Consider the following 23,686-nt stretch of genomic DNA (forward strand, 5'->3'; position numbering starts at 1 on the left):
GACAACAGCCATAATCATCTACACTATGTAGTATTAAATTATAGAAAAAATGGTCAATGGAATAAATTAGATCTATAACATGCAGAAGCAAACAAACATAGTAGCACAATGCTTGATAAAATCAAAGATCCTAACTATTGGAGTAAGGACTCACTATTCAACCAGAACTGTTGGGATAATTGGAAAGCAATATGACAGAAATTGGGTTTAGACCATCATCTCATACCACATGTCATGATAAGTTCAAAATAGATACATGCCCTAGATATAAAAGGTCATATCATAAACATTTTAGGATCTGGGAAGGAGATGTCATTTGCAAGTATGTATAGGGAAATGGTTCTTGCCCAAGCAAGTGATAGAGAAGGTCACAAGAGATAAAATGGATAATTTTGATTATATAAAACTAAAAATTTTTCTAAAAGTAATGTGGTTAAAATGAGAAGAGAAACAGTTAACTGGAGGGAAACAATCTTCACAGAAAATTTCTCTGATAAAAGTCTAAAGTCCATGATAGAAAGGAAATTGATTCAAATACATAAAAACAAGTGGCATTCCTTAAGATACAGGGTCAAAGGATAAGAAGAAGCAATTCTCAAAGGATGAAATTCAAGTCATCAAGTCATATTTAAAATTGTCCAAATCACTCACAATAAGAGAAACAAAAATTTCTGCCTCATATGCATAAGACTGGCAAAGGTGATCAAAAAGAAAAGTATAATATAAAGAACTGGTATATATTTAAGAATTAAGGTCATTCTCCAATAAATAAGTCGGTAAACAATATGAGTAGGCAGTTCCCAAATGAACAAAAACAAACTAACTACATGAAAAAATCTTCAGATCATTAAATTAGGAAAATGCAAATTAAAGCAACTCTGAGATTCCTTCTTATACCCATCAGATTGGCAAAGATGACAAACAAGAAAAATAATAATTGTTGGAGGGGTTATAAGAAAACAGGCACACAAACTGTATATAATGGTTTTCTTATACAAACTTCTTTCTTGTCTTTGCATATTAAAATGTTTGTATTCGTTGTTAAGTTGACAATAAAAAAAAGGAAAATTTTATTTTTAAAAGTTAACTTTTAAAAATTTTACTATGAGATAGACTATGATGTTGACCGAATAGAATTCAAAGATTTTGAAAATTTCATCTTCTCCATGAAGCCTTGCCTCATTCTTCATCTGCAACAATTTTTTTACTCTTGAATCTTACATTTTAGTTTTTCATTTCTCTAATGAACTTACAGAAAATATTATTGTTGACTACTAATCTGCTTAATTTATTCCCCTACTTGATTATAAGCTACTTGAGGATAGGGGTCATGTCTTACCTAAATTTTGTGTCAACCCCAGTGCCTAATACACTTCTTTACTCCCAATTAGTCCTGAAAAATATTTCTTTAATTGAATTGGGAAAGATTTTGGCAGGCTGGGCCCAAACCTTTGGGATGAAATTTAACAGGGATCAATAGGAAGTCCTGTATGTAGGTTCAAAAGTCCAATTGCATAAGTGCAGAATCAGGAGGAACTGGCTTGAAAGCAGATCATATGAAAAAAGACCTGGGAGGTTTAGTTAACCATAAGCCCAAAATGAGCCAACAGTGTGATGAGCCTGCTTTAAAAAGGTTGCCGCAATATTAGGCTTGGTAAACAGAAGTATTATGTCTAGGTCATAGGAGGTAAGTTTTGCTGTCCTCTGTACAGGTTAGAGCACATCTGAAGTGCTGTTTTCAATTTTGGCATTTCATTTTAAGGTTACTGACCAATTAGAGTGCGTTCAAATGAATATGACCAGAATTCTGAGATGTCTACAAAGCATCTTATATGAAGAATGGTTGAAAAAAAAAATGAGTATAAGTGGGAGGAAAAAAAAAGATTGGACAAGAGTGTGTCATGGCTTTTTTCAAATATTTTAAGCACTATTACGTGGATGAGAGACAAAACTTTTTGTATTTTGCTAGTGAAGGTAAATTATGGGCCAAAGGATAGAAAAGTATAGAGTGTAGTATCTGATTAAATAAACTTCTGATCATCAGAACAATGTAACACTAGAAAGAAAAGGCTAGATGTTAAAGATCAGCAGAAAACTGAGGATGTTTAGCAAAAGATAAGACTTTGGATATATTAGATGCCTTCAAGTATGGGATGCAGATAGAAGAAAGACATTTTGGACTTGGCCCTACAGGGCTGAACTAGGAACTATGGGTAAAAATCATGAAGATTTTGGCTTGATGTCAAGAACTTTCTAGCAATTAGAGTTATCCAAAATTGAAGTGGGCTGCTTAGGGTGGCAGTGTGTTTTCTCTTAATTGAGATCTTCCAGCCAAAGGCTGGATGGTCTCTCTTCAGGGATATTTAGATGGGATTCTTGTTTAGGAATAAGTTGGACTAGATGGCTGAGTTCCCTTCCCAGTATGTATTCTTGTGATAGAACATTTTATGTAGAAGATATTCCTGTATTGGATGAGTGTTGTGACTAGATGACCTTGAAGTCTCCTTCCAACTCTAGGAATCTATTCGATGATTTCATTTGACTAGCTTAAAGTCTTTTTTCTTTCTATTTTTATACCTCCCTTATTTTGTTTTTATACCACTTTTTTCTACTTCCAGATTTTTAATAAAAAAAGTTCTGCTAATATCTGCCTAAAAATATGTATTTTTTTAAAGGACCCTTTAAAGACAGTTTTTTTCTCCTGTGTTAACCTATGGTGTTCCCCTAAAAGGTCTACAGTTGTAGAACTAAAGCTTATATCAGTTTCTTTTTCAAGTACATAAAATATGCATCAATTCTTTGTCATAATGTAGTTTCAAATGTCCCAAATGATGTTTCAAAATGTAGTGTGTTGAATTCTGAATGATCTCAAATACAGAATATTTGTCATTTCCAATCCAGTTTTCCTTTCTTCATCCAGTTTTCATCCCATTTCAGTATATTTTTTATACTATATTACCCTTTTATCACCATAAACTTAGTGACCAGGAGATGAATGTTTTTTTTCCCAGAAATCATTAAGAAGATAGAGTGGTCTGGGGAGGGTCTGACTAGGCTATTGGAACACATCATGGGTCCTTAATGTATGGAAATCATCTTCCCTCCCCTCTTTAATCACTCATTTTATTTCATTCATTTTGAGCAATATAATGAAGTGAAAAATTTTCTAACTAGAATTAGTTTTCTTCTGTTCACTCTTCACAAGTTTTTGTCGTCAGCTCTTTGTAGCCTTACGTGACTTAGTCTGTAAACAGATTTGTCTATTTGCAAAGCACTTTGTACTCGCTGATTCTCTCAAGTTTGGAATGTAGGTGATATTTTTCCCATTTACAGATGCAGAAAAGAGAAGTTGAATGACTTGCCCCATCATATAACTAATAAATTTCTGAGGCAAGACTTGAATTCAAGTTTTTCTTATTTACTTTTTATCGTATGCCCTCATTCCTACCGCCGCCCCAGTGTCTTTATGTGTGAAACTACTTCCAATACATCTGTATGGCAGCTTTTGTTGAATAATCTCTCCAGCCCCATCCCCAGAACATCCATAATCATGAATGCAAGGGTGAAACTTGAAAATTTTATGATATGGTTTTATTCATTACTTGGTTTACAACACCTCGAGGAAATGATGTGGTACTTGCTCCAAGCTACATTCTTTGTCTATCCTTGCAAGGACCAACATAACATTAAATTACCTCTAAATGCATGTGGACATCTCTCTTCCTCAATATGTCCTTTCTCTCCCCACCCCACCCCTTTCCTCAGCCCATAACTTATTCCCTGAGTAGACATTTGACCTTTTCCGTACTTAGGAACAGTAGGAAAAGCATTGGCTCTCTACTCACACCTCCTTCCTCTGATGCTTACTATGTGACCTAAACTAGGCAAGACACTTATTAGACTCCCTAGCCCTCAGTTTCCTTCTCTGTTAAACAAGGAGTTGCAGCAGATAGCTTTTGAGGTCCCTCCAGATCTAGATCTATGATCACATCATTTCTGGAGCAATGATATAGTCATTAATATATTCATAGATTCACAAGGTCCTCAAACTTCCCTCTTTCCCTTCCTGAATTCAGGCAAGTGCAGTGTCATCTTCTCTTGTCTCCTTTGCCCCACTTATTAAGTAGTTAGGCCTAATTCCTCACACTGTGACCTTAAGGTCTAAGTCTTTTGCAAAAGTGGGGCTTCTAGCAAATAAGTGAACACTCCCTCTCTACATAATCCCTAAGATTAAGCTGTCCAGTAAAGAAGCAGGGAAGACAGTAATGAATACACAGCTTATCTATTGTCTTGTTTGACAAGCTTCATTATTGAAGATCCAACCCCTTCCCCACATCCTCCTCTTATCCCTTAGAGGTTTGTGAGTACAATTCTAAGATAATCTGTGTGAACCAGGTGCTTTCCCAAAGTCTAACAGTTACCCCTGTTCTTCTGTGGAAAGGCATTCCATTATTCTGGAAAATTCTGTACTTCATTCTTCCCTTTGGGCATTGGATAGCCCCAAGTTTCTGCCCTTCACTCAGTGTAGATTCTTATGGGAAGTATCATGGGCAAACATCTTTGTTCATGAGTACTTTATCATTGGTCAGTTTTATGAGAATGCGACCATCTTGTGCCATTCCTGGCATTATGTAGACCCTGTTATATGCAAGGAATTCTGGGGATACAAAAGTGAGTAAAGCATAATTTCTGATCTTAATGGGCTTATAATTTAACTGGAGGAAAACATTTTAAAAAGAGCTACTGCAATAGCTGTAAATAACTGCACAAAGTGCCACACAGGAGTTCGGAGGAGGGAGAGCACACTTTTAGCTGGATCAGGAGATTCTGGAGGGAGGTGGCATTTGAGCTGGACCTTTAAAGATTGGTAGAAGTTTGGGGACAAAGTAGTGTTTGGAGGTGCAAGGGGAATGGGGGAAGTATTGGGAGGGCATTCTAAGAAGAGGAAATGGTTTGAGAAAAGGTGAGGAGGCAAAAAAAAAAAAGCTCAAATTACATTTATAGGACAAGGATAAAGACTGGACTTTTAATTTCACTGATAGAAGGAACTCCTAGATGAGGAAACTCAATCATTGCTGGTTGCCATCTTCTCTGTAATTTATAGTCTTAGAGTAGGGGTATTGCCCTTTTTTTATATGTTGTGGCCTCCTTTGGTGGTCTGGTAAAGCCTATGGACTCATTCTCAGAATTACATTTTTAAGGGCATAAAACATAATACAAAGGATTTCAAAGGAAACCAATTATGTTGAAATTATAACAAAAAATGTTAAAAAAAAGTTCACACACTCAAGGTTAAGAACTTGTCTCAGAGAGCTGTCTAGAGCACTGACAGGTTAAATAACTTACCAAGTCACAAACATTTTCCTCATAATTCTATGAGACAGATAGTAGTAGATAAGGCAACTGAGCTGCAAGAGAGGTGAAGTGATTTGTCCAGGGGATACATGGCTAATAAGTCTAGGAGCAAGGATTCAATCAGAGCACATTGACCAGTGGCCAATTTTGGCCAAACCTTTATCTGCAGCATGATGTAGAGGAAAGAGCATAGGCTAAGAGACCTATCTCAGTTTATTTCTGAATGCCAAATATGATTTTGCAATATTTGGATGGACCATATTCCAAAATAAAATGATGGTAAACAACTGAAAACTCTGTAAGTGAATTGTATTTCAATTAGATGCTTCATGTGTTTCTAGAAAAAAGTTTTATAATCTTATACCCAGTGTGTGGAAAGCCACAGCAGAGAATGTCTCATTTAGGAAAATCATTCTATTAAACTGTTCAGTTTTGTCCAATTCTTTGATAATTTTCTTGAGTGCAACACGTCTGGCAACGAGAAGAAATCACTGCTAGAATTCATCCTAAAACAAGATTGTTTTGAGAGACTTAAATCTTGATTTGCCACCAGGACATTCACGATGCTTTATTTTTGAAAAATTGACATCTTTTTTCTTTAAATCAGTCATTTTAATCAACTCCTCCTTCAGATTTAATTCTCATGACAAAAAAAAAATAAGTAAAAACATCAGAGGCACTAAATATTTTATGAAAGTTATCTGATAATGTAATAATAATAGCTAATGTTTATACAGTGTTTCAAATTCACAAAGCACTTGCTTCTCACCACGCTGTGGTAATAGTTCCATTAGGAGAAAAGCCAAGTGACTTCATGTCCACAATCACACAGCTAGTGTTGAGACAGTCTGAACTCACATCTTCCCAAGTCTAACACTCTACCCATTATAGCAAAAAATAAGACAGGCTCTGTGACCTTATTAACATAACTCTATGGGGTGAGGGCACTGCCTGTACTGCAGCTTGGCATTTTCTCTGTAACCTCTGAATCTGCCATGGACATTGAGAGGCTCAAGGTAACATAGTTTAGCCTGGACCCCAAGTCCAGAGACCAGACTTAAACTCAGGTCTTCTTGGTTTTAATCCTGACTTTATCAACCACCCTTAACTTCTTCTAAATGTTATGTACCAATGGCCCTTCTCCTGGGGGGAAGGAGCTGTCTTCTTAACTCTTTTCAGAAACTTTCCTTGGCTTTTCCATTACTCATGGACTCACCTTCCTTTTAGTGATCTTTGCAATTATACTTTTGTAGTTGCTGCAAATGCTGCTCTTTTGGTTCTACATAGTTTTCTCTGCTTCAATTCAAGAGAAACTTGGCATGTTTCTCTAAGTACTTTGCTTGTTATTTCTTATTCCACAACAATTTCCTATTAAATTTATATTCCATAGTTTGTCAGTCACTTCCCAAATGATGGGAAGCCACTTTGTGTTTAGTTTTTTGCTACTCCAAAGGTTGCTTCTATGACTATTTTGGGAAATCCTGGGTCTTTCTTCCTGCCTTTGATCTTTGTAGGGTAATCTTCATAATCTTTGATCTTGGTAGGCAGGCAGTAATGGAGAAAACCAAGTAGAGATTAGTCACTTTTCTGGCATAATTACAAACTGAAATTCAGTATGGCTGGACCACTTCACAACTCTACCAAACAGCAAATCAGTATACTCAATCTTCCTACAGTGTAACACTGACTGGTTCCACTTTGTCACCTTTGCTTTATTTGCCTGATGTGTGGTAACATGTCTGAGCTGTTTTAAAAAGTCTTTGTCTTATGGCTTAGTGATTTGGAAAATCAGTACCTGGCTCAATATTCTTCTCCAGTCCAACCCTTTCCCCTTACACTTGGGGGGATGGGGTGGTAATGGTGTGTGTGTGTGTGAGTGAGTGTGTGTGTGTCTTCCCAATTCATCTATGTCTTCATTCTCATTACCTATGACCAAAACCTTACTGACACTGTTCTCTTCAATGTGACCAATGATCCCTTATCAAATCTTCTTATGGCCTTTTCTCAGTCTTGAACCCCCTTAATCTCTTTGAAGCATGTAACACTTGTTGATCACTCTTTTCTTCTTAAATATTCTCTTTTCCAGGTTTTCATGACACTATTTTCTTCTGAGTGTCCTTTATGTCCAACTCTGTTTCTCATATGGCTTTGTTGGTTCTTCATCCATGTCGTATCCAATGTAGGTACTGTCCAAGGTTCTGTCCTGGACTATCTTTTCTTTTTGCTCCATATTATTTCAGCTGGACACCACAGCTCCAACTGCTTCATGGACTGTTGAACTGAATGTCCTAGACATAACAAATTTAACATGTCTAAAACAGAACTCATCTTTCCTTCCAAACTTTTCCAGTAGCAACAGTACCTCTATCCTTTCACTTACCAAGGCTCAGAATCTCAGTGTCATCCTGGACAACTGCACTCTCAATACCCCATACATCCTATCTGCTGATAAATCCTGTCATTTCTACCTTCAGAATGTCTCATATAACATCCTTTTTTCTCCATTCATAGCAACAACACCAATTCAGGCCCTCATCACCTCTCACATGGATTACTGTAGCAGCCTTCTGGATCTTTGCTTCAAGTCATTCTCTACCCTAATCCATCTTCCACTCAGCTGCCAAGGCAATTTTTCCTAAAGCATAGGTCTATCACCCTGTTGCTCAAAGATCAAATATAAAGTCCTTTTTAGCTCTTAAAGCTCTTCATAACTAGCTTGGTTCTTACCTTTCCAGTGTTAGACAATCCAGCTACACTAGCCTACTTCCAATTCCTTAAACATAACACTCTACCTTCCATTGATGTCTTTGTACTGGCTGTTCCCTGTGCTTGGAATGCTCTGCTCCTTCACTTCTGCCTCTTAGTTTTCCTAGCATTCTTCAAGTCTCAGCTCAAATCCTTCTTTACAAAGCTCTCAGTCTCTCCATCCAACCCATCCCCCCAGCTGCTAATACCTTCATATTGTCCTCATGGGCTATCCAGGGAAGGGGAACCTGCAGCCTTGAGGCCACAAGTGGCCCTCTAGGTCCTCAAGTTTGACCCTCTGACTGAATCCAAACTTCACTGAATCTTTTTATTAAGAGGATTTGTTCCCCACCCCTCATACACCTATCTTCTACGTGCCTAGTTATTTACACATTTTCCCCTCATTGTGCTCCTTGACAGTTGGGATTCCTTTTTTTGCCTTTCTTTGCATTCCCAGGGCCTAGCACAATGCCTGCTGCATAGCAAGTGCTTAACACATGCTTTATATGGATCATTTCCTCTTCTTAATTACTATCTCCTTCTTGGGTTTGGTGACACTGTTCTTTTTTGATTTCCTTTTAGGTTACCCATTACTGTCCTTTACCTACCTCTGCCTCTGCATGGATATAACCCACAATTCTGTTAGTCCTGTTTTTCTCTCTCTTCTCTTTTTGTGATCACATCAGATGTCAAGGATTCAATGACCACTTCTAGGTCTCCCGTGTCTACTCATCAAAGCACCTTCTTTCCCCACTTTTCCTGAGGAATCCTCCTAACTTCCCTGTTTCTTCGGAGGGTGCCAACATTCTTGTAGCCACTCAGATCTGGAACCTAGAAGTCAGCCTTGATTCTTCACTCCCCCCTCAATCCTTCTTCAAAACCAATTGCCAAGTCCTAGCAACTCTAACCCCAAACCTCTTTTAACCCTTTATCTTCTCTCACACAACAACCAGTCTTATTCAAGGTCTTAACCTCAACAATTAGCTTCCTAAATCTCCCTGCTTCCAGTTTCTTACTCTCTTGCCAAACTGATATTCCTAAGACACAGGTCTGACAATGTTATTCCCCTTCTCAAGAATATTCAGTGGTTTCCTCTTGCCTGTAAAAAAAAAAAATAGAAATTCCTGTTTGGCAGTAAAGCCCTTCACCATATGGCTTGATCCTATCTTATTTCATACTAGGCTTATTTCATGCTACTCCCCACTCACACACCATATTTCAAAGTGGCTTCCCTGCTATTCCTTGAAGAGGAGGTTGTCCCTCATGCCTGAAATGATCTCCCTCTTCACCTCCATCTGGGAGAATCTTTAGCTTTCTTCAAAGAATAACTCAAGAGGTCTTACTTGATCTCCTCAGTAATCAGTGCTCCCCTTCTGAAATTTGTATAGTACTTGCTCTGTGTGTTTCCAACGTACTTATTGCGTAGATTTTGTTGCTACCCTCCCCAGTAGAATATAATCTACCTGAGTACAAGTTTCACTTTTGTCTTTATAGCGCTAGCAAAAGAATGGTATCTGTCATGTTACCAGGTTCTTAACAAATACTTGTTGAAATGACAGCTATCCATAAGTTATTAAAAATGAAAGTATAAAGGCTGATAAAAGTTTACCATGAAGTTAAAATTGTGGTTGAAAATACATAGAAAAATATACTGTATTTTTACTGTTGGAGGGCTGAAAATTCTATTGAAGTTATTAGAAGTAGCATTGTTATTACCAAGCAGAATGGTATAGTGGAACCTGGTCATGAACCAAAACAACTTTGGCTCCAGCTGGGCCTTGAACATATACTATGTGACCCTGGACAGGTCACTCCACCTGCAACTCTGACCATAAGTTACAGAACTGGTGACTATCCCTATCGATAGGAGTTTCTTCACTCGGGGTTCCTTAAACCAACAATGTTAATAATATCAGGTAATATTTAGGTGTTGTTGTTCAGTCGCATCTGATTCTTCATGACCCCATTTGGGGTTTTCTTGGTAAAAATACTGGAGGGGTTTGCCATTTCCCTCTCCATCTATTTTATAGATGAGGAAACTGAGGCAAAGAGGGTCAAGTGACTTGCTCAGGGTCACACAGCTACTAAGTGTCTGAGGTCAGATCTGAACTCAGGAAGATAAGTCTCCCTGACTCCAGGCCTGGCATGCTATCCACTGCACCACCTAGTTGTATTTATATAGCACCCCCTATGTGCCAGGCACTGTGCTAAGTGCTATCCAATTACTATCTCATTTGATCCTCACAATAATCTTAGGAAATAGGTGCTATTATTATCACCATTTTACAGATTGGGAAACTGAGGCAAATAGATTAAATGATTTGCCCAGGGTCACAGAGGTAGGAAGTATTTTGAGGTGACATTTGAATTCAGGTCTTGCTGACTTTAGGGCCCAGGGCTTTGGCCCAGTTCTCTGTTAAAAAAAAAAAGTTAGAGATCTTTATCAATAAAAATATGTTAGACAGAGATTAGACAAAGCTAAAAAATAGATTGTTTGCCTAAATTCTATAACTCTGAAGTTACCCTTTTTCTAGCTATGCATTGTACACCTTTCTTGGTTTTATACTATGATTATTACAATTTAATCTAACAGATTAATTCTGTGTTACGTTTTAGTGAATGAATGCATCAAATAAGGGTCTTTAGTATGGAGAAAACAGAAGATGCCATCCTTAGGCAAACCGAGTCAGAGAGAAAAAGGGGCAGAGAGCTAAGATTTCAGCTTTGAAAAAGGAAACACAGCTTACTGTTGTTCTATGGCACCCCCTAATGTTCATGTATGACATATCACCATAATGACATTGAAATGATGCAGAACTAAATAGAAACTTGGAAAACAATATGAAGTTGAAATGTAAAATTTATGAAAATCTTTTTTTTTCTTTTATGGTTCCAGTGGACACTTTAAAATAATATATAATTTCATTCAATTTACTATAATGTTAGTTGAAAAAAACCATATGTGACAAATGCAGTAAAGAAAAAAGTTCTAATGGCTACATTAATGGAAAACTTAAATTTTCAGTGGTAGCATGAAACATACATGAGGCAGAGAGTGATTTAATTCAAACTCAGCAAAAAACCCCAAAAGTTTAACTCATATATGTTGTTGTAGTTACATAGAAAGTATTTTTGGCATTGTATAAGAGAATATACAGTAATAAATCACTGCATAATTAAATAACTATTAAATAGTAAGGTTAAAAAGATCCTATCCCAAATAACGTTTAATAAAAGAGAATATTAAGAGAAATCAGCAAAGCCCTATGGTGTTGAGAGTTCCTTTCACACAATAAATATTTTAAGGTAGTCTTGCAGTTATCTAAATTGTTTGCTCTGCTTGTTGGCTAAGTGCCTGTTATTATTAGGTTATTTAATAGGTTATTTAAAGAAAATTTCAGTGCTGCTGTGGCAATGAAGACATTAAAGAGAGATGCCAACATCTATCCCTCATCTGCCTGCTGGGCTATCCTCTTCTTGCCTAGGTAAGCAAAATGGAGAGATTACAAACTGAAATGTTTTAAGAGAAGATTGCCCAGGAGATGCAATATGAGAAAGAACATCTTATAGCTAAAGCACATGGATTTCCCTGTCCAAACAAGTATTTTAAAAAATCCCTTTTATCAAAGGAAAATTAGGAGTACACTGTCATTAAAAAAACAGTAGCCAAGACATTTTGCAACACTAGCAAGATAGGTATAGTCTGTCAACTTTGTAATAATGATTTTGCATGACAAATAGTTTAAGTTACATTTAGTGGGACTCCATTCTCTGTTTACAGGTATTTACAGGCATTTCTCTTATACAGAAAGAGAGTGTTTCATAAATAAATGGAGAGAAGATCACATTCATCTCTTTCCAACATGTTTTTGGATACAAAATCTCTCAGTGCTCTGCTTCCTTTTTGGAGGTTAGTGCTAAGCAGCAAGTGGTTTTAATCATCCCCATGCCTGAGATTTGCAGTAATGCAGGACCAGCTTACCATCACTGCCAAAACACTATAAAAAGGGAAAAAAAAGAAAATATAACAAAGAATTAAGCTCCACTGTACTTACGAGTCTCAATGTATAATCTATTCCTCAAAATGAAATCAATACTATCAAATGCCACAGACCACAAATATTTTGTAATATTCTTACATACGTGAGCAAATAGATTATGAGCATTGCAACCCTAATCTGTCAAGGAATGGGTGTTCTTCCTTTGACACAATTAGGAACACTGAGTGAATTTGGTCATTTCAACCATGGACAGAAACATACCTTTTAAAATTCTGCTCAATGTTATTGAACCCACGCTAAAATATTATAAATTCAAGTTACTTTTCACTGATAATGAATTTAATTGCATTTAGCCACATTTTCTCTGCCCATTATGGTTATTCTCTGCCCACTAGAATAATGGTTATTATTCTAATTAGTAATAATAACCTAAACTCACATTTATCAGGTGTTTCTTAAAAATTCTGTGGGAAAGAACAAGTATTATTATATGTATTTTACAGATAAGAAAACAAGTCCTTGGTAGAGGTTAAGTAATTTATGTAATGTCAGACCTAAGTGTCTCTCAGAATTGAATCTCTTTTTATCTCTTAAGATAAAAAGCACTCCCTCTCCTTCCCCCATTTTCACATACGATTCAGCTGAAAGACAGCTAATAATCTTGACTAGTCATTCTGCCTGAATCATCCAGGGAATGCAGGATAACTGACCCAAGGAAAAAGTAAGAAGGGTTGGAGCTACTTAAAGACATTGTGATAACAAACAAGGTGAATTAGAAATCCCAACAAAAAATGACCTCAAAAGACAGATCAGATTTGGTGGGTCAGGACCTTTACTGGAATACGGTTCTGCAGGCATATACCCCACAGAAAGGGAAGAAGATAGGTACAAGAGGGAAAGAGTGAGCAGCAATTTGTATGAAGAAGGAACCCAACGAATCAGAGGCAGAAGAGATGGGGATGATTTGGGTGAAGATCAGAGGAGGAAGAAGCAGAAGCAAAACTGTCATTGAACACACAGAAGAGACAGATGAGGAATCAGGGGAGATTACAAGCAGAACACAGTAGTGGTGAAAGCTTCAGTTTCCTCTATCATAAAAGCAAAGCAGTCAATAATTTCTTGTTTTGCCTCAATAATAATTTCATTCTTCAAAAGACAGAAGGGAGAAACCAGAAAGCAAATTGTTCTACCAGACCAAATTCTCACCAAAATGATGAAAATTGGTTGTTGAAACAGAAATGAGGAGATCTTCAGGGTTCTGACCAATACGAATTTGCAATGGAGAAGAGGAAAACAGCACAGTTTGACACGTATTCTATATTCCTGAAGAGACTATTTCACAGGATTCAGAGAAAGGTTAGATTGAATACCATAGCCTAAATCTTTAATAGAAGTTGACTCAAGAGGAGTGAGAAGCCTTCATGAATAAAATTCAGAAGACAAAAAGATGGTTATTATCTTAACAGATAATTACATATGTAGATAGAGAAATCACCAAGAAACTTAGATTTTTAAAAGACCTGAACAGAAGATAGAAATAAAGGTAAATACTAGAGGATGACTACAAAAATATGGACCAGTCCCATAAGAATAGCATTAGATGTTCTGAGCTATTCTAGAGTGAAAAATGAGCTGAGACTAGCAAAGAAAAAAAGGACCCCAAAAGGCTTTTTAAAGCTAAATTGGGGTGGGGAAGTATTGAGAAAAAGACTATTGTTTATGATAGATGAGATGATGAATATGATGAAAGAGAAAAGGCAGAACTAACTATTCTATTTTCCTTCTGCTAACTTTGCTGAGAATAATCTTTGGATTGGGAAAAACAAAAGGCTAGTTTGTAATTGAAACCTAAGGTAAATAAGGAGATGGGAATAGAGCACCTTGACACCTTTGATGAGTTCAAGTCACTAAGTCCAGACAGATTACATAGCAGAGTACTAAAAGAACTGATAGATTTGAATCTACTTACTGATATTTGAAAGACTGCAGAGAACAGGAGAGGCACCTTAGGTCTAGAGAAGGGAGAATGTTAACTCAATTTTCAGAAAGTGGAAGAGAATGTAATCTACAGATAACATGTTGTTTAGATGACTTCAAATCTTGATAAAATCCTACTTTGCGTTAATGGGATGGAGAGCGAACATCCAGAAAAAGAAAACAAAGAGCTAGTACAGCTTCATCAAAAACAATTTATTTAAGATGAACCTCTTTTTGGACAGGTTACTAGACTGGTAGATTAGGGATATGCCAGAACCAGCTTGCTTATATTTTAGAAAAATATGTGAGAAAATCTCCCATGTGATGGCTGTGGAAAAGATGACAAGGGCTAATGCTACAGAAAAAGGTTGGAGTAGTGAATTACAAGGTGGCTGAATGACCAAATCTCTTTAATGGTTCAATATCAACTTGGATAGAGGTCTCTCAAAGACCTCTGGTCTTGTGTTGTTTAATATTTTTATCAATGACTTGAAAAAAACGTGGATGGCATACTCATCAAATTTCCAGATCACTGATTTCAGCTGATAGACAGCTGGAAGGTACCTTTAGAGACCAAGAAGTCTAACCAGTTTAGTTTTAGAGACAGTTAAGTTCAGACCTAGGTTGGTTATACCAAATTATCCAAGGTCACATAGGTAGTGTTAGTACAAAGTTAATATATTATATGACAAAGCTAAGATTCAAGACAATCTTGACAGACTAGAATGCTGGTGTAAATCTAATATGAAATTTATTATGAATAAATAAAAAGCTTTACATTTGGATTAAAGAAAGTCTGCTCCACAAATATAAGATGGGAGAAGGGTAGTATAGCTAGAGAGCAGTTTATCTGAAACAAATGTGGAGGTTTTAGCTTCCTGACAGCTCAACATGAGTCAACAGTCCATGACAATTATTGTGTGAGATAGCAATCTAATGTGACAGGGAGATAAAAGTTATAGAGATTCAGTACCTGAAAATAAGAAGGAATTAGTATATGTATCATATACAGATTACTACAGTTCAGTTCTAAGCAAGATAATTTTTGACAAATATTGCTAAGTTGGAAAGGGTCCAGAAAAGGTGATAGACCAGAAGTTCATGTTATAAGAGGTATAGTTGAAGCAACTGAGGATGTTTAGTTTGGAAAAGAGAATACTAAGGAAGGGAGTGTGTGTGAACTTGTGTGTGTGTTTACATGCATGTGTGTGGAGACAGAAGAGCTGTCTTCAAGTATCTGAAAGGCCTATCGTATGAAAGAGTGATTAGATCTGCACTTCTTGGTCCCAAAATACAGAAGTGCAGAGAGGCAGATTTTGACTTGACATAATTGAGCTATCAACAGTGAAATGGGTTATCCTGGTTGTCATTTGAAGTCTTCAAGTAAAGGCTGGATAGTCACTTGTTGGGTTTGTTGCACAAAGGTTCAGATAGAGGTTAGCCTCAACGGCCTCTGCAGCCCTTTCTAATCCTGATATATGGTGAATCTGAATATTGGCTTTTCCCTGAATACAGTTCAAAGTTACATATACAAGATCATCATAGGTAGCAAAATATCCATGATATAAGATAAGCAGAAATGTAATTTATCAATAATTTATTTATATTCATTATGTAAAGGCTGAAATTAATTACCTCATAGAGTGTTCCAACTTCTTGATCTGGTGAAGGAGCAAAGGACTGATTCACATATATAAACTATAAGGAAAGAAAAAATGTCATTATTATCAATGTCATAATTGTCCAATCCTCTTTCTTGGGTAAACTGTTTCTCCTTCCTAATCACTGACATCAAACTCTTTGCTCTGAGTCTATAGTCAAAACTACTGTATCATTCTAGTTACAAAGAAACCCGGAAAGAGATATATATACTGATACAAAGTGAAGGAAAAAGAACTAAGAGAATGATTCCTACAATGACAACACTGTAAACACAAATAATTTTGAAAGACTTAAGAATTCTGAGACACTCCATGACCAACCATGTTTCCTAAGGACCAATTGTGAATTACAACACCCACTTCCTGAAAGAAGCGACAGACTCAAGCGCACAGAAAGAAACAATTTTGTTGGGGGTGGACAATACATGGAAATTTATTTTGCTTGACCACGCATAGTTGTTACAAGGGTTTTGTTTTTCTTCTTCCTTTCCAGTGGAGAGGGGGAGGGTGAAAGAGAGAGAAAACATATTTTTAATTGAATGAAATTTAATTATTTTTAAAAGAAAAAAAGAGAATACGTTTCTCTAGTTTCATACTTTTCCTACCTAAGAGTTTAGCCTGTTTTTGCTGCTCTAAGATGTTATGAATCCTATGTAAGGAAAAGAGCATTGCTAATCACATACCAGCTGTTCAGAAGCCACAAGTTTAAGAAATTTTTTGATGAAATCAATGAGACCCTGAATGGTTCGGGTTCGTTCGACAGCCCACTTCTTTGTTTTCATTATAGGGGTGTCTCCAACAGCCTTCAGTAGAACATCAACTGTAAAAACAATGTGAATGACTCTTAAACTGAAATAGTTAAAGAGAACGAGACACTAACATTTAGAATACTTTAAAAAATCACCAAGTTTCTTTTAATAAAGCCTGGAGTTGGCCACTTTGATGAGTAAATATTTTAAAAGTCCTCCAACAAGTGACTATCCAGCATGAGCTAGGCTGGTCCACTTTCACACTTTTAGTCTCCTTCCAGTCTAACTTGAGCCAGAACTCATCCCTTCCAACGCTTCTCTTCTCTCCTCCCTCCATCACAATTCTCTCACTTCATTCCATCCAGAGCTCAAAGATTTACCTCCTGCTGTTGCTGCTTGTCCTTCATCCTTGCTGAGACATGCAAGTGAACTGAATTTATGTGTGGGAGGACTGTGGGAAGTCACCAGCCTCACTTTCTCCTCCGGGGCCATCTGGGTCCAGTGCCAGGATGTCTAGAGATGGCCCTGGATCCAGTGGGAGACCCTGGCCTTTTTAAGCTAAAGTCTTTACCAGGTCTCAGTTTGCCTGAGACAACGTCCATTCAGTGATTAAGACTAAGTAAGGAATAAGGCAGAGAATGGCCTCTTTACCTAGTCAAAAAAGAAACAGCTTAACAACCATGGGAAGTTGTGTGCATTTTAGAAAAAGGGTGGATTCAGAAACAGCAGTGGTATTTATTGATAGGGCTTTATTGCATTGGGCCTTCTTTCCCCCTGCACTGGGAAAAGTTTTCATACATCTTACTCCCCACAACACACTCTTCAGTCCAGGAACATTGGACTTCTTGCAGTTACACAAACGAGACACTCCATCTCTTGGCTCTGGTTATTTTTCTCATGGAAAAGTGAGTTCAACTAAAATCCCACATTCTATAGGAAGCTTTCCCCCACCTCTCTTAATTTTTTCTTATTTACCTGCATATAACTTGTTGGTACATATTTGTTTGCTTGTTGTTTCCCCCTTTAGACTGTAAGCTCCTTGAGGGCACAGATTATCTTTTGCCTCTTTTTGTATCCCCAGCACTTAGCATAATGCCTGGCACATTGTACATGCTTAATAAATGCTTGCTACAAGTGGATACCAGAAGTCAATATACAAAGATAGGGTTCCAGTGAAAGTGAACTCCTGATAGAAAATATAACATATTGGGTATTACATAATTATTAGAAGTATTGAGATTTATCAATTTTCCTTTCCTTTTCCATAAGCATTATCCTAATTTAAATCCAAACTGTTGTTATTCAGTCATGTCCAGCTTTTTGTGACACCATTTGGGGATTTCTTGGCAAAGACACTAGAGGGGTTTGCCTTTCCAGTTCATTTTACAGATGAGGCAGGGAGGCAAAGACAATTAAGTGACTTGCCCAAGGGCTTGCAACTAGGAAGTATCTGAGGCCAGATTTGAACTCAGGAAGATGAGTCTTCCTGACTCTCCAGGCCTGGCATTCTACCCACTAAGCCACCTAACTGACCCAAATCCAAATCGCCTCTTTCTTTAAAAGTCCAAGAGGCACACCTCTATCAACCAACTTCCTAGAGCATGGTTCTAATTACTTCATTCCTGTATTTAAAAACCTCCAATAGTCCATTCACTGCCTACAAAATAAGGCACACTCCACTGAGCAGGCATTATCACTTTAAGCAGATATTACATAGTTCCTCTAGAAGCTGTCCTGCACCTACTTTTTTCAGTCTTGACACTGCTCACCTGTGGGCATCCTGTTCTTCTGTTCCTGAAAAAGCCCTGTTCATTTCGACCCCACCCTCCTTTGCCTTCATTCATATTATTCTCTCTGCCTGGAATACTCTTATGCAACAATTTTATATCTGTTAAAATCCAATCTACTGTTCAACCAATCAATTCACAAATTTATAGACTGCTATATGCTAGGCACTGTGATACGTGCTGGGATACAAAGGGAAAAAGCAAACAATCCAGGCCCTCCCGAAGCTTATAGTCTATCAAGGGAAATGACAGCTACACACACACATTAAACAAAATATATGTAAGTATATACAAGGTTACTTTGGGGGCAGGGATGGTGGAGATTCAGGAAAGCTTAAAGTAGGAAGTAACTTTAAGGCTCTGTTCCAAAGTCTTCCGCATCCTCTCAGCCTCTCCTGCGTTATTTTTAGGTCTACTACCCTCACAATTTCAGCACCTAGAATTTTGGCTAGTAGTCGTGAACATTTCTTATCTATTGCCTAAAGCTCAGGTGCTCTAGGCTTGGTCACTTCCAAAGCCAAGAGGAGGCGGCCCCAATAAGTGCTCAATTCCCAATACAGTCCTGCACTTACAATGAATGGGGGGAGGAAGGGAAAGTTGGGAAAATTTGGCAGTCGGACGGCACCCTTTCACTGCCGATTTATGTGTTCCCCAATGTTGGGCAGCCGAGTGCGCTTTTCCCCACCAGAGGCAATAAACTGCCACTTATGCTCCCCTGATCAGCCAGGGGGCCTAGGCCCCCCAGGGGGTCATTCTTCAGTTTTTAGGGGTCACACGTCGGTTTAAAGTGGCCCATCCCGGGAAAATGAGGGAAATTACTTTTTTTCTTGGCGTCGCCGATGGGCTCCTCCGTTCCGGGGGAGACGGCGGCGGTGGGCGCCGGCTCCAAGGCATTCGTCTCCGGGCCCAGGTCGGCGGCTCCCTCGCCCGCAGCGGGGGCCCCGGGAAGGGCCAGCGGCGGCCGCTCGGGCTCCGCCATCTGTCCTCGACCTCGGCCCCCGACCACGTGCACGGCGCGGCGGGTGCGAGGCCCAGCGGCGGGGGCGAGGCCCGACGCCTGCCCCGGTCTCGGGCTCGTTTCTCGGGGAGAGCTGAGCGTACAACCCCTGTAATCAGAAACACGCAGTCAACACCGGCCCTCTCCGCCTCGAGAGGCGGGGGCAAAGGTTAACTAAGGTCCGTGAGCCTGGGGGGGGGGGGGGGCCTGGAGGAAAAGGTCCCGCCCACTCTGCCGTCTGCGCCTGCGCAGGCGTCCCGCGAGCCGGGGCGTCGGCCGGTTCTTAACTTAGGGTACCACGTCTTCAACCGTGACTTCACAGTCCATACCCACCTTCTCCCTCTAACCTCCAAAGCCAGCGGGCAGGGATGAACAGAGCTCGGTATCGAGGGAGAACGAGTGAAGAAAATGCCCCCGCGCTTTCTGCCCGAGCCCCGGTACCCTTACGTCCGCGTCTACGCGGGCGCTGTCCGAGTTCTCGCTCTCCGGCTCGCTTCCTGCCCTCGGCGTCTGCGCAGACGCTCCCCGAGCTCTCGCTCCAGCCCTTCCGCAGCCCGCGCAGGCGCTCCTCTCGCTTCCAGACCTCTGCTTCTGCGCAGGCGCTCCTCTCGCTTCCAAACCTCTGCTTCTGCGCAGGCGCCCCCTGGAGCCGGGGCCAGGGACCGCCTCGCGGCTCGTGTGACGCCGGGCGTATCCGCTTCCAGCTGATCCTGCCTCCGTCGGCTTCGCTCTCCCCTCCCCTCCCCTCCCTCTCCGGGAGCGCGCGGAGGGGGCGGGCGGGGAAACGACTTGAAGCCGAAGAGGAGGGCTGTGCTGGCTCCGCGCGCGCCGCCCGGGACCCAGCGCCCCCCCGGCGACCCCCTCCCTCCTCCCGGACCCCTCCCCTGCCGCGGGCTCCACCATGATCAAGGCGATCCTCATCTTCAACAACCACGGGAAGCCCCGGCTCTCCAAGTTTTACCAGCCCTATGTGAGTATCCCCGCCGTGCCTGCCCCCACGCCCCTCGCCGCCCCCACCTCTGCCGGCTGCAGCCCCGCTCCGCTGTCCCCCCGTGCCTTGTGCCTGCCCGGCTCCTCCAACCCGGGCATGTGGGTCTTCTCCGCCCATCCCCATCTGACCGTGAACGTGGCTCCCTTTCCCCGCCCGGACACCTCCTGTTGCCTGGGCGCGCCTTCCTTTGCTGGCATCTTCCTCCCTCCCTCTTCCCCCGTCCCCCTCACACCTTTCCCGTGCAGCTGGATGGCATCTGCCCCTGTGCCCGTCCTTCGGGCATGTGTCACCCGGCTAAGGAGAAGTCGCTTCCTAGCTCTCCTCGGGGATGGCCCTGTCTGTGTCCGCGGCGGCGCGCGCAGCGCTTGGCTTTGGCTGCACCTCGCTAACGTTTTCTTCATTCAGCCCGCATTTATTAAGTACCTGCTGTGTGTCGGGGGCTGGAGGGACGGAGTTCCTGCCCTCCACGAGCTTACCTTTGCTATTGTGGGAAGACGACACGCCCACAGAAAAGTGTATCGATAATAGGTCCAAAGTGGCTTCGGGGAGCTTAGCATTAGCTCCTCTGCACGGGCGGTGTATCCACTTGAGTTCAGCTTTAAAGGAAGGTAGGGAATCTATAAAGCGTGCTTGAGGTGGGAGGACAGACAGGGGGACAGCAGCCGGTACAAAGGCAGGGGAAGGAATACCTGGTAGAGGACAACAGCAGCTGGAACTCAAAATATGAGGAGGGGAAGGACTGTGCAACGAGGCCGGAAAAATAGGTTAGAGACAAATTGAAAAGCTAAAGTGAGGAATTTCTATTTTATCTTAGAGTCAAGAAGGATTCACTGGAACTTCTTGGGCAGGGGAGTGACATGAAAACATCTTTTCCTTGTTGGATCCCAGGCTCCTTATGGACTGTACGCTACCACTTTCTTCATTCTAACTGCAGCCTTCATTTCATGTGCCTCATTTCTGGCGCGTCTCATTTTTATGTGCGTGGCTGCTATGACTGGACATTCCTTATTAAAGGTTAAAAGCGATAAGTGAGTCTATAGGATAACGGTGGGTTGTTTTGTTGGGGTTTTTTTTTTTGCTGCTGTTAATTCACTGCAGAGCTAGATCGTAAAATTTGTAATGTGACTTATTAGAATTATGCTTTTCTACTTGAAATCTAGATTTCAGCTTCTAGGGGCATTTTTGAATGAGGAAGTTTGACCCTGTTTAGCAATCACCATATCTGTTAGGGTGAGGCAGTTGTAGAAATGGTAAGACTTAACTAGATAAAGACGACTTGAGTTTGTATTGATTCACTGTCATTTCCTCTGTTGTTTTGACTTTGGACTTTTCTCTGAACCTTAGTTTCCTCATTCATACAATTAGGCTAATAATACTGCCCTGCCTATCTCTGGAGGTTGAGAATATCGTGTGATAATATATATAAAAGCCCTATGTAAATGTAAAGTATTGTCATCACTCCTTATTGTCTTTCATTGAGAATGTAGGGCCATTACAATGTTTGTAAAACACTTGGCTGTTTAGCAGAAAGCACAAACATTATTGGTAAAAGCAATTGCTGATTTCATTACCCTGTTTAGAGAGATACATTAAAAATTGATGATGTTACATTGATAATGTTTATATATTATGAATATAGAATGTAAGCTTCTTGAGAGTGCCTGGAGCATAGAGCAGAGCCACATTCACTGCTGGGGAAGGCCCAAAGGACTGGGGCTTCAGTGGAAAGAATGTGGAGAGAAGAGACAGATCACCAAAAATTCTGTTTGGAGCCAGAAAGGCACTTTCAATTAAAAATAAAAAATGAAATCGTGCCTAAGTTGACACTTTTCTGCAGTTTTTAATTACATATGGAAGTCTTGCCAGCCTTTAAAAATTATAAGTGTAAGTGCCAGTTTACATAAAATGATAATGTGCAGGTTTATTTACTTATTTAATCTGGTAGGTTCAGTAAAAGTGAGAAATCCTGAAGTGGTGCTTTAATTTACCCATTTCCTTTAGTGGTTTAGCCAGAGATAAGTATAATAATTTTCTTTTTGGCTTCAGTTTTAGCCTCTGTTTTAGAGAACAAAACAGAGTTTAAGTAGCATCACAGTTACTAATCTTCTAGTTCATTATTTCACATTATTCTATAGTCCAAGGAAAATCTTAGCTTTTCCCCCTTTGTTCTATCTGGATTAATGAAAAGTCATTATCTCTGTATTTTTAAGCTCATTTGCCTAAAATATAATACTATCCTCTATTAAACCAGACACATCTTTAACCCATTTTCTTTTCGTTTTTTTAAACCAATACAGGTAGCCTTTCGTTGTGCTGTAAATGTTTCCTTGAGTGTTTTGGAACTAAAAATATGCTTTTCCTTAAAAACAACTCTATAGATATAGAATCTTTAGAGTTGAATGGGACCTTAAAGGTAATCTAGTGTGACTCTTGAACTCCAAGAAATTCTCTCTGCAACATTTATGATCAATAAGTGGTGTTTTAGACTGTGCCTAAGAACTTGCAGTAGTGGAGAAATCTCTCTACCCAGGATGACTCATTCCATTTTCTTTTTGGTAGCTCTGATTGTTAGTAAAATTTCTCTACCATTGAGAAGAAAATTACCTCCTTTCAACTCTGGTTAAATTCAGTCAATTCTATTAAGCACGAACTACATGCAACACACTAGGACTGCAAAGACCAAAAAACCATGACAATAGATCAGTTCATGGAGCTTACATTTTGGCATACAAGATAGATGATTGGTTGTTGTGATTCGTTCTTGAAGAGGACCAAAATGACATCACTTTGATAAAGTCAAGTTTCAATGTATCCGACTGTGGCTGATCAGACCAATATTATCTTGGAATGCTCTCCCACAGACCGGACACAAATAGTCCATGTAAACATTTGAGGTGGATACTCTAAATTTGCACGTCCTGTGTTTCCTTTGAGCTGTTTCAATTCTGCTTTGCTCACAGAGCACAGAACCTTCTCTGATGTGGGCATGCCATGCTAAGTGATCCTGTACCAGTGTCTCCCATGTCCCACAATCAGTTCCAAAGTTCTTGAGAGAGACCTTGAGATAGATACAATGTATATTATTATAGTCCACTTGTTTCAGTCATTTCTGACTCATGGTGACCCCATTTGGGGTTTTCTTGGCAAAGGTACTGGAGTGGTTGGCCCTTTCCTTTTCCAGCTCATTTTATAATTAGGAAACTGGCAAACAGGGTTACATGACTTGCTCAAGGTCTCCTAGCTAATATATGTCTGAGGTCAGTTTTAAACTAAAGAAGATGAATTTTTCTGACTCCAGACTGGGATGTTCCATCCACTTTGCCACTTATATCTATTGGTTGATCTATCAATCTATCTCTCTATATTGTATATAATGTGTCTATAGATGAGCAAGATAATTTGACGAGGAAGAAAGAACTAAGA

General features: G+C 39.7%; 2 protein-coding genes across 7 annotated transcripts in view; one reads left to right on the forward strand and one right to left on the reverse strand.

The window, feature by feature from the left end:
- Positions 1 to 10,942: 10,942 nt before the first annotated feature.
- ATG12 (autophagy related 12) lies at positions 10,943 to 19,738 on the reverse strand. Its single transcript, XM_072597110.1, has 5 exons — positions 19,606 to 19,738; positions 19,095 to 19,381; positions 16,423 to 16,559; positions 15,714 to 15,776; positions 10,943 to 12,098 (listed from the first exon to the last, which is right to left on the reverse strand). Exons 2-5 carry the CDS (start codon positions 19,252 to 19,254, stop codon positions 12,039 to 12,041), a joined length of 420 nt encoding a protein of 139 aa, XP_072453211.1. The 5' UTR covers positions 19,255 to 19,381; positions 19,606 to 19,738; the 3' UTR covers positions 10,943 to 12,038.
- Positions 19,739 to 19,774: 36 nt separating this feature from the next.
- Positions 19,775 to 23,686, forward strand: part of AP3S1 (adaptor related protein complex 3 subunit sigma 1) — a 96,681-nt gene continuing 92,769 nt past the window's right edge. Inside the window, exon 1 of one of the 6 annotated variants that reach the window (XM_072597106.1) lies at positions 19,775 to 20,242. In XM_072597106.1, coding sequence (XP_072453207.1) covers positions 20,174 to 20,242 — 69 coding nt within the window. In that variant the 5' untranslated portion in view covers positions 19,775 to 20,173. The remainder of the gene's footprint in view (positions 20,243 to 23,686) is intronic. The other 5 variants (XM_072597108.1, XM_072597107.1, XM_072597104.1 and 2 more) reach the window with 5 other exon arrangements.

The sequence above is a fragment of the Notamacropus eugenii genome, chromosome 3 (genome assembly GCF_028372415.1).
Source record: "Notamacropus eugenii isolate mMacEug1 chromosome 3, mMacEug1.pri_v2, whole genome shotgun sequence".
Lineage (NCBI taxonomy): Eukaryota > Metazoa > Chordata > Mammalia > Diprotodontia > Macropodidae > Notamacropus > Notamacropus eugenii.

What these genes read in the sequence shown, in the direction of transcription:
- ATG12 (XM_072597110.1), bottom strand. Translation starts at nt 19,254, where the DNA reads ATGGCGGAGCCCGAGCGGCCGCCGCTGGCCCTTCCCGGGGCCCCCGCT. An exon ending in CGGCGACGCCAAGAAAAAAA is followed by an intron (nt 16,560 to 19,094) that starts GTAATTTCCCTC and finishes TTGTTTTTACAG; the next exon opens with TTGATGTTCTACTGAAGGCT. An exon ending in AAGTTGGAACACTCTATGAG is followed by an intron (nt 12,099 to 15,713) that starts GTAATTAATTTC and finishes CCCTTTTTATAG; the next exon opens with TGTTTTGGCAGTGATGGTAA.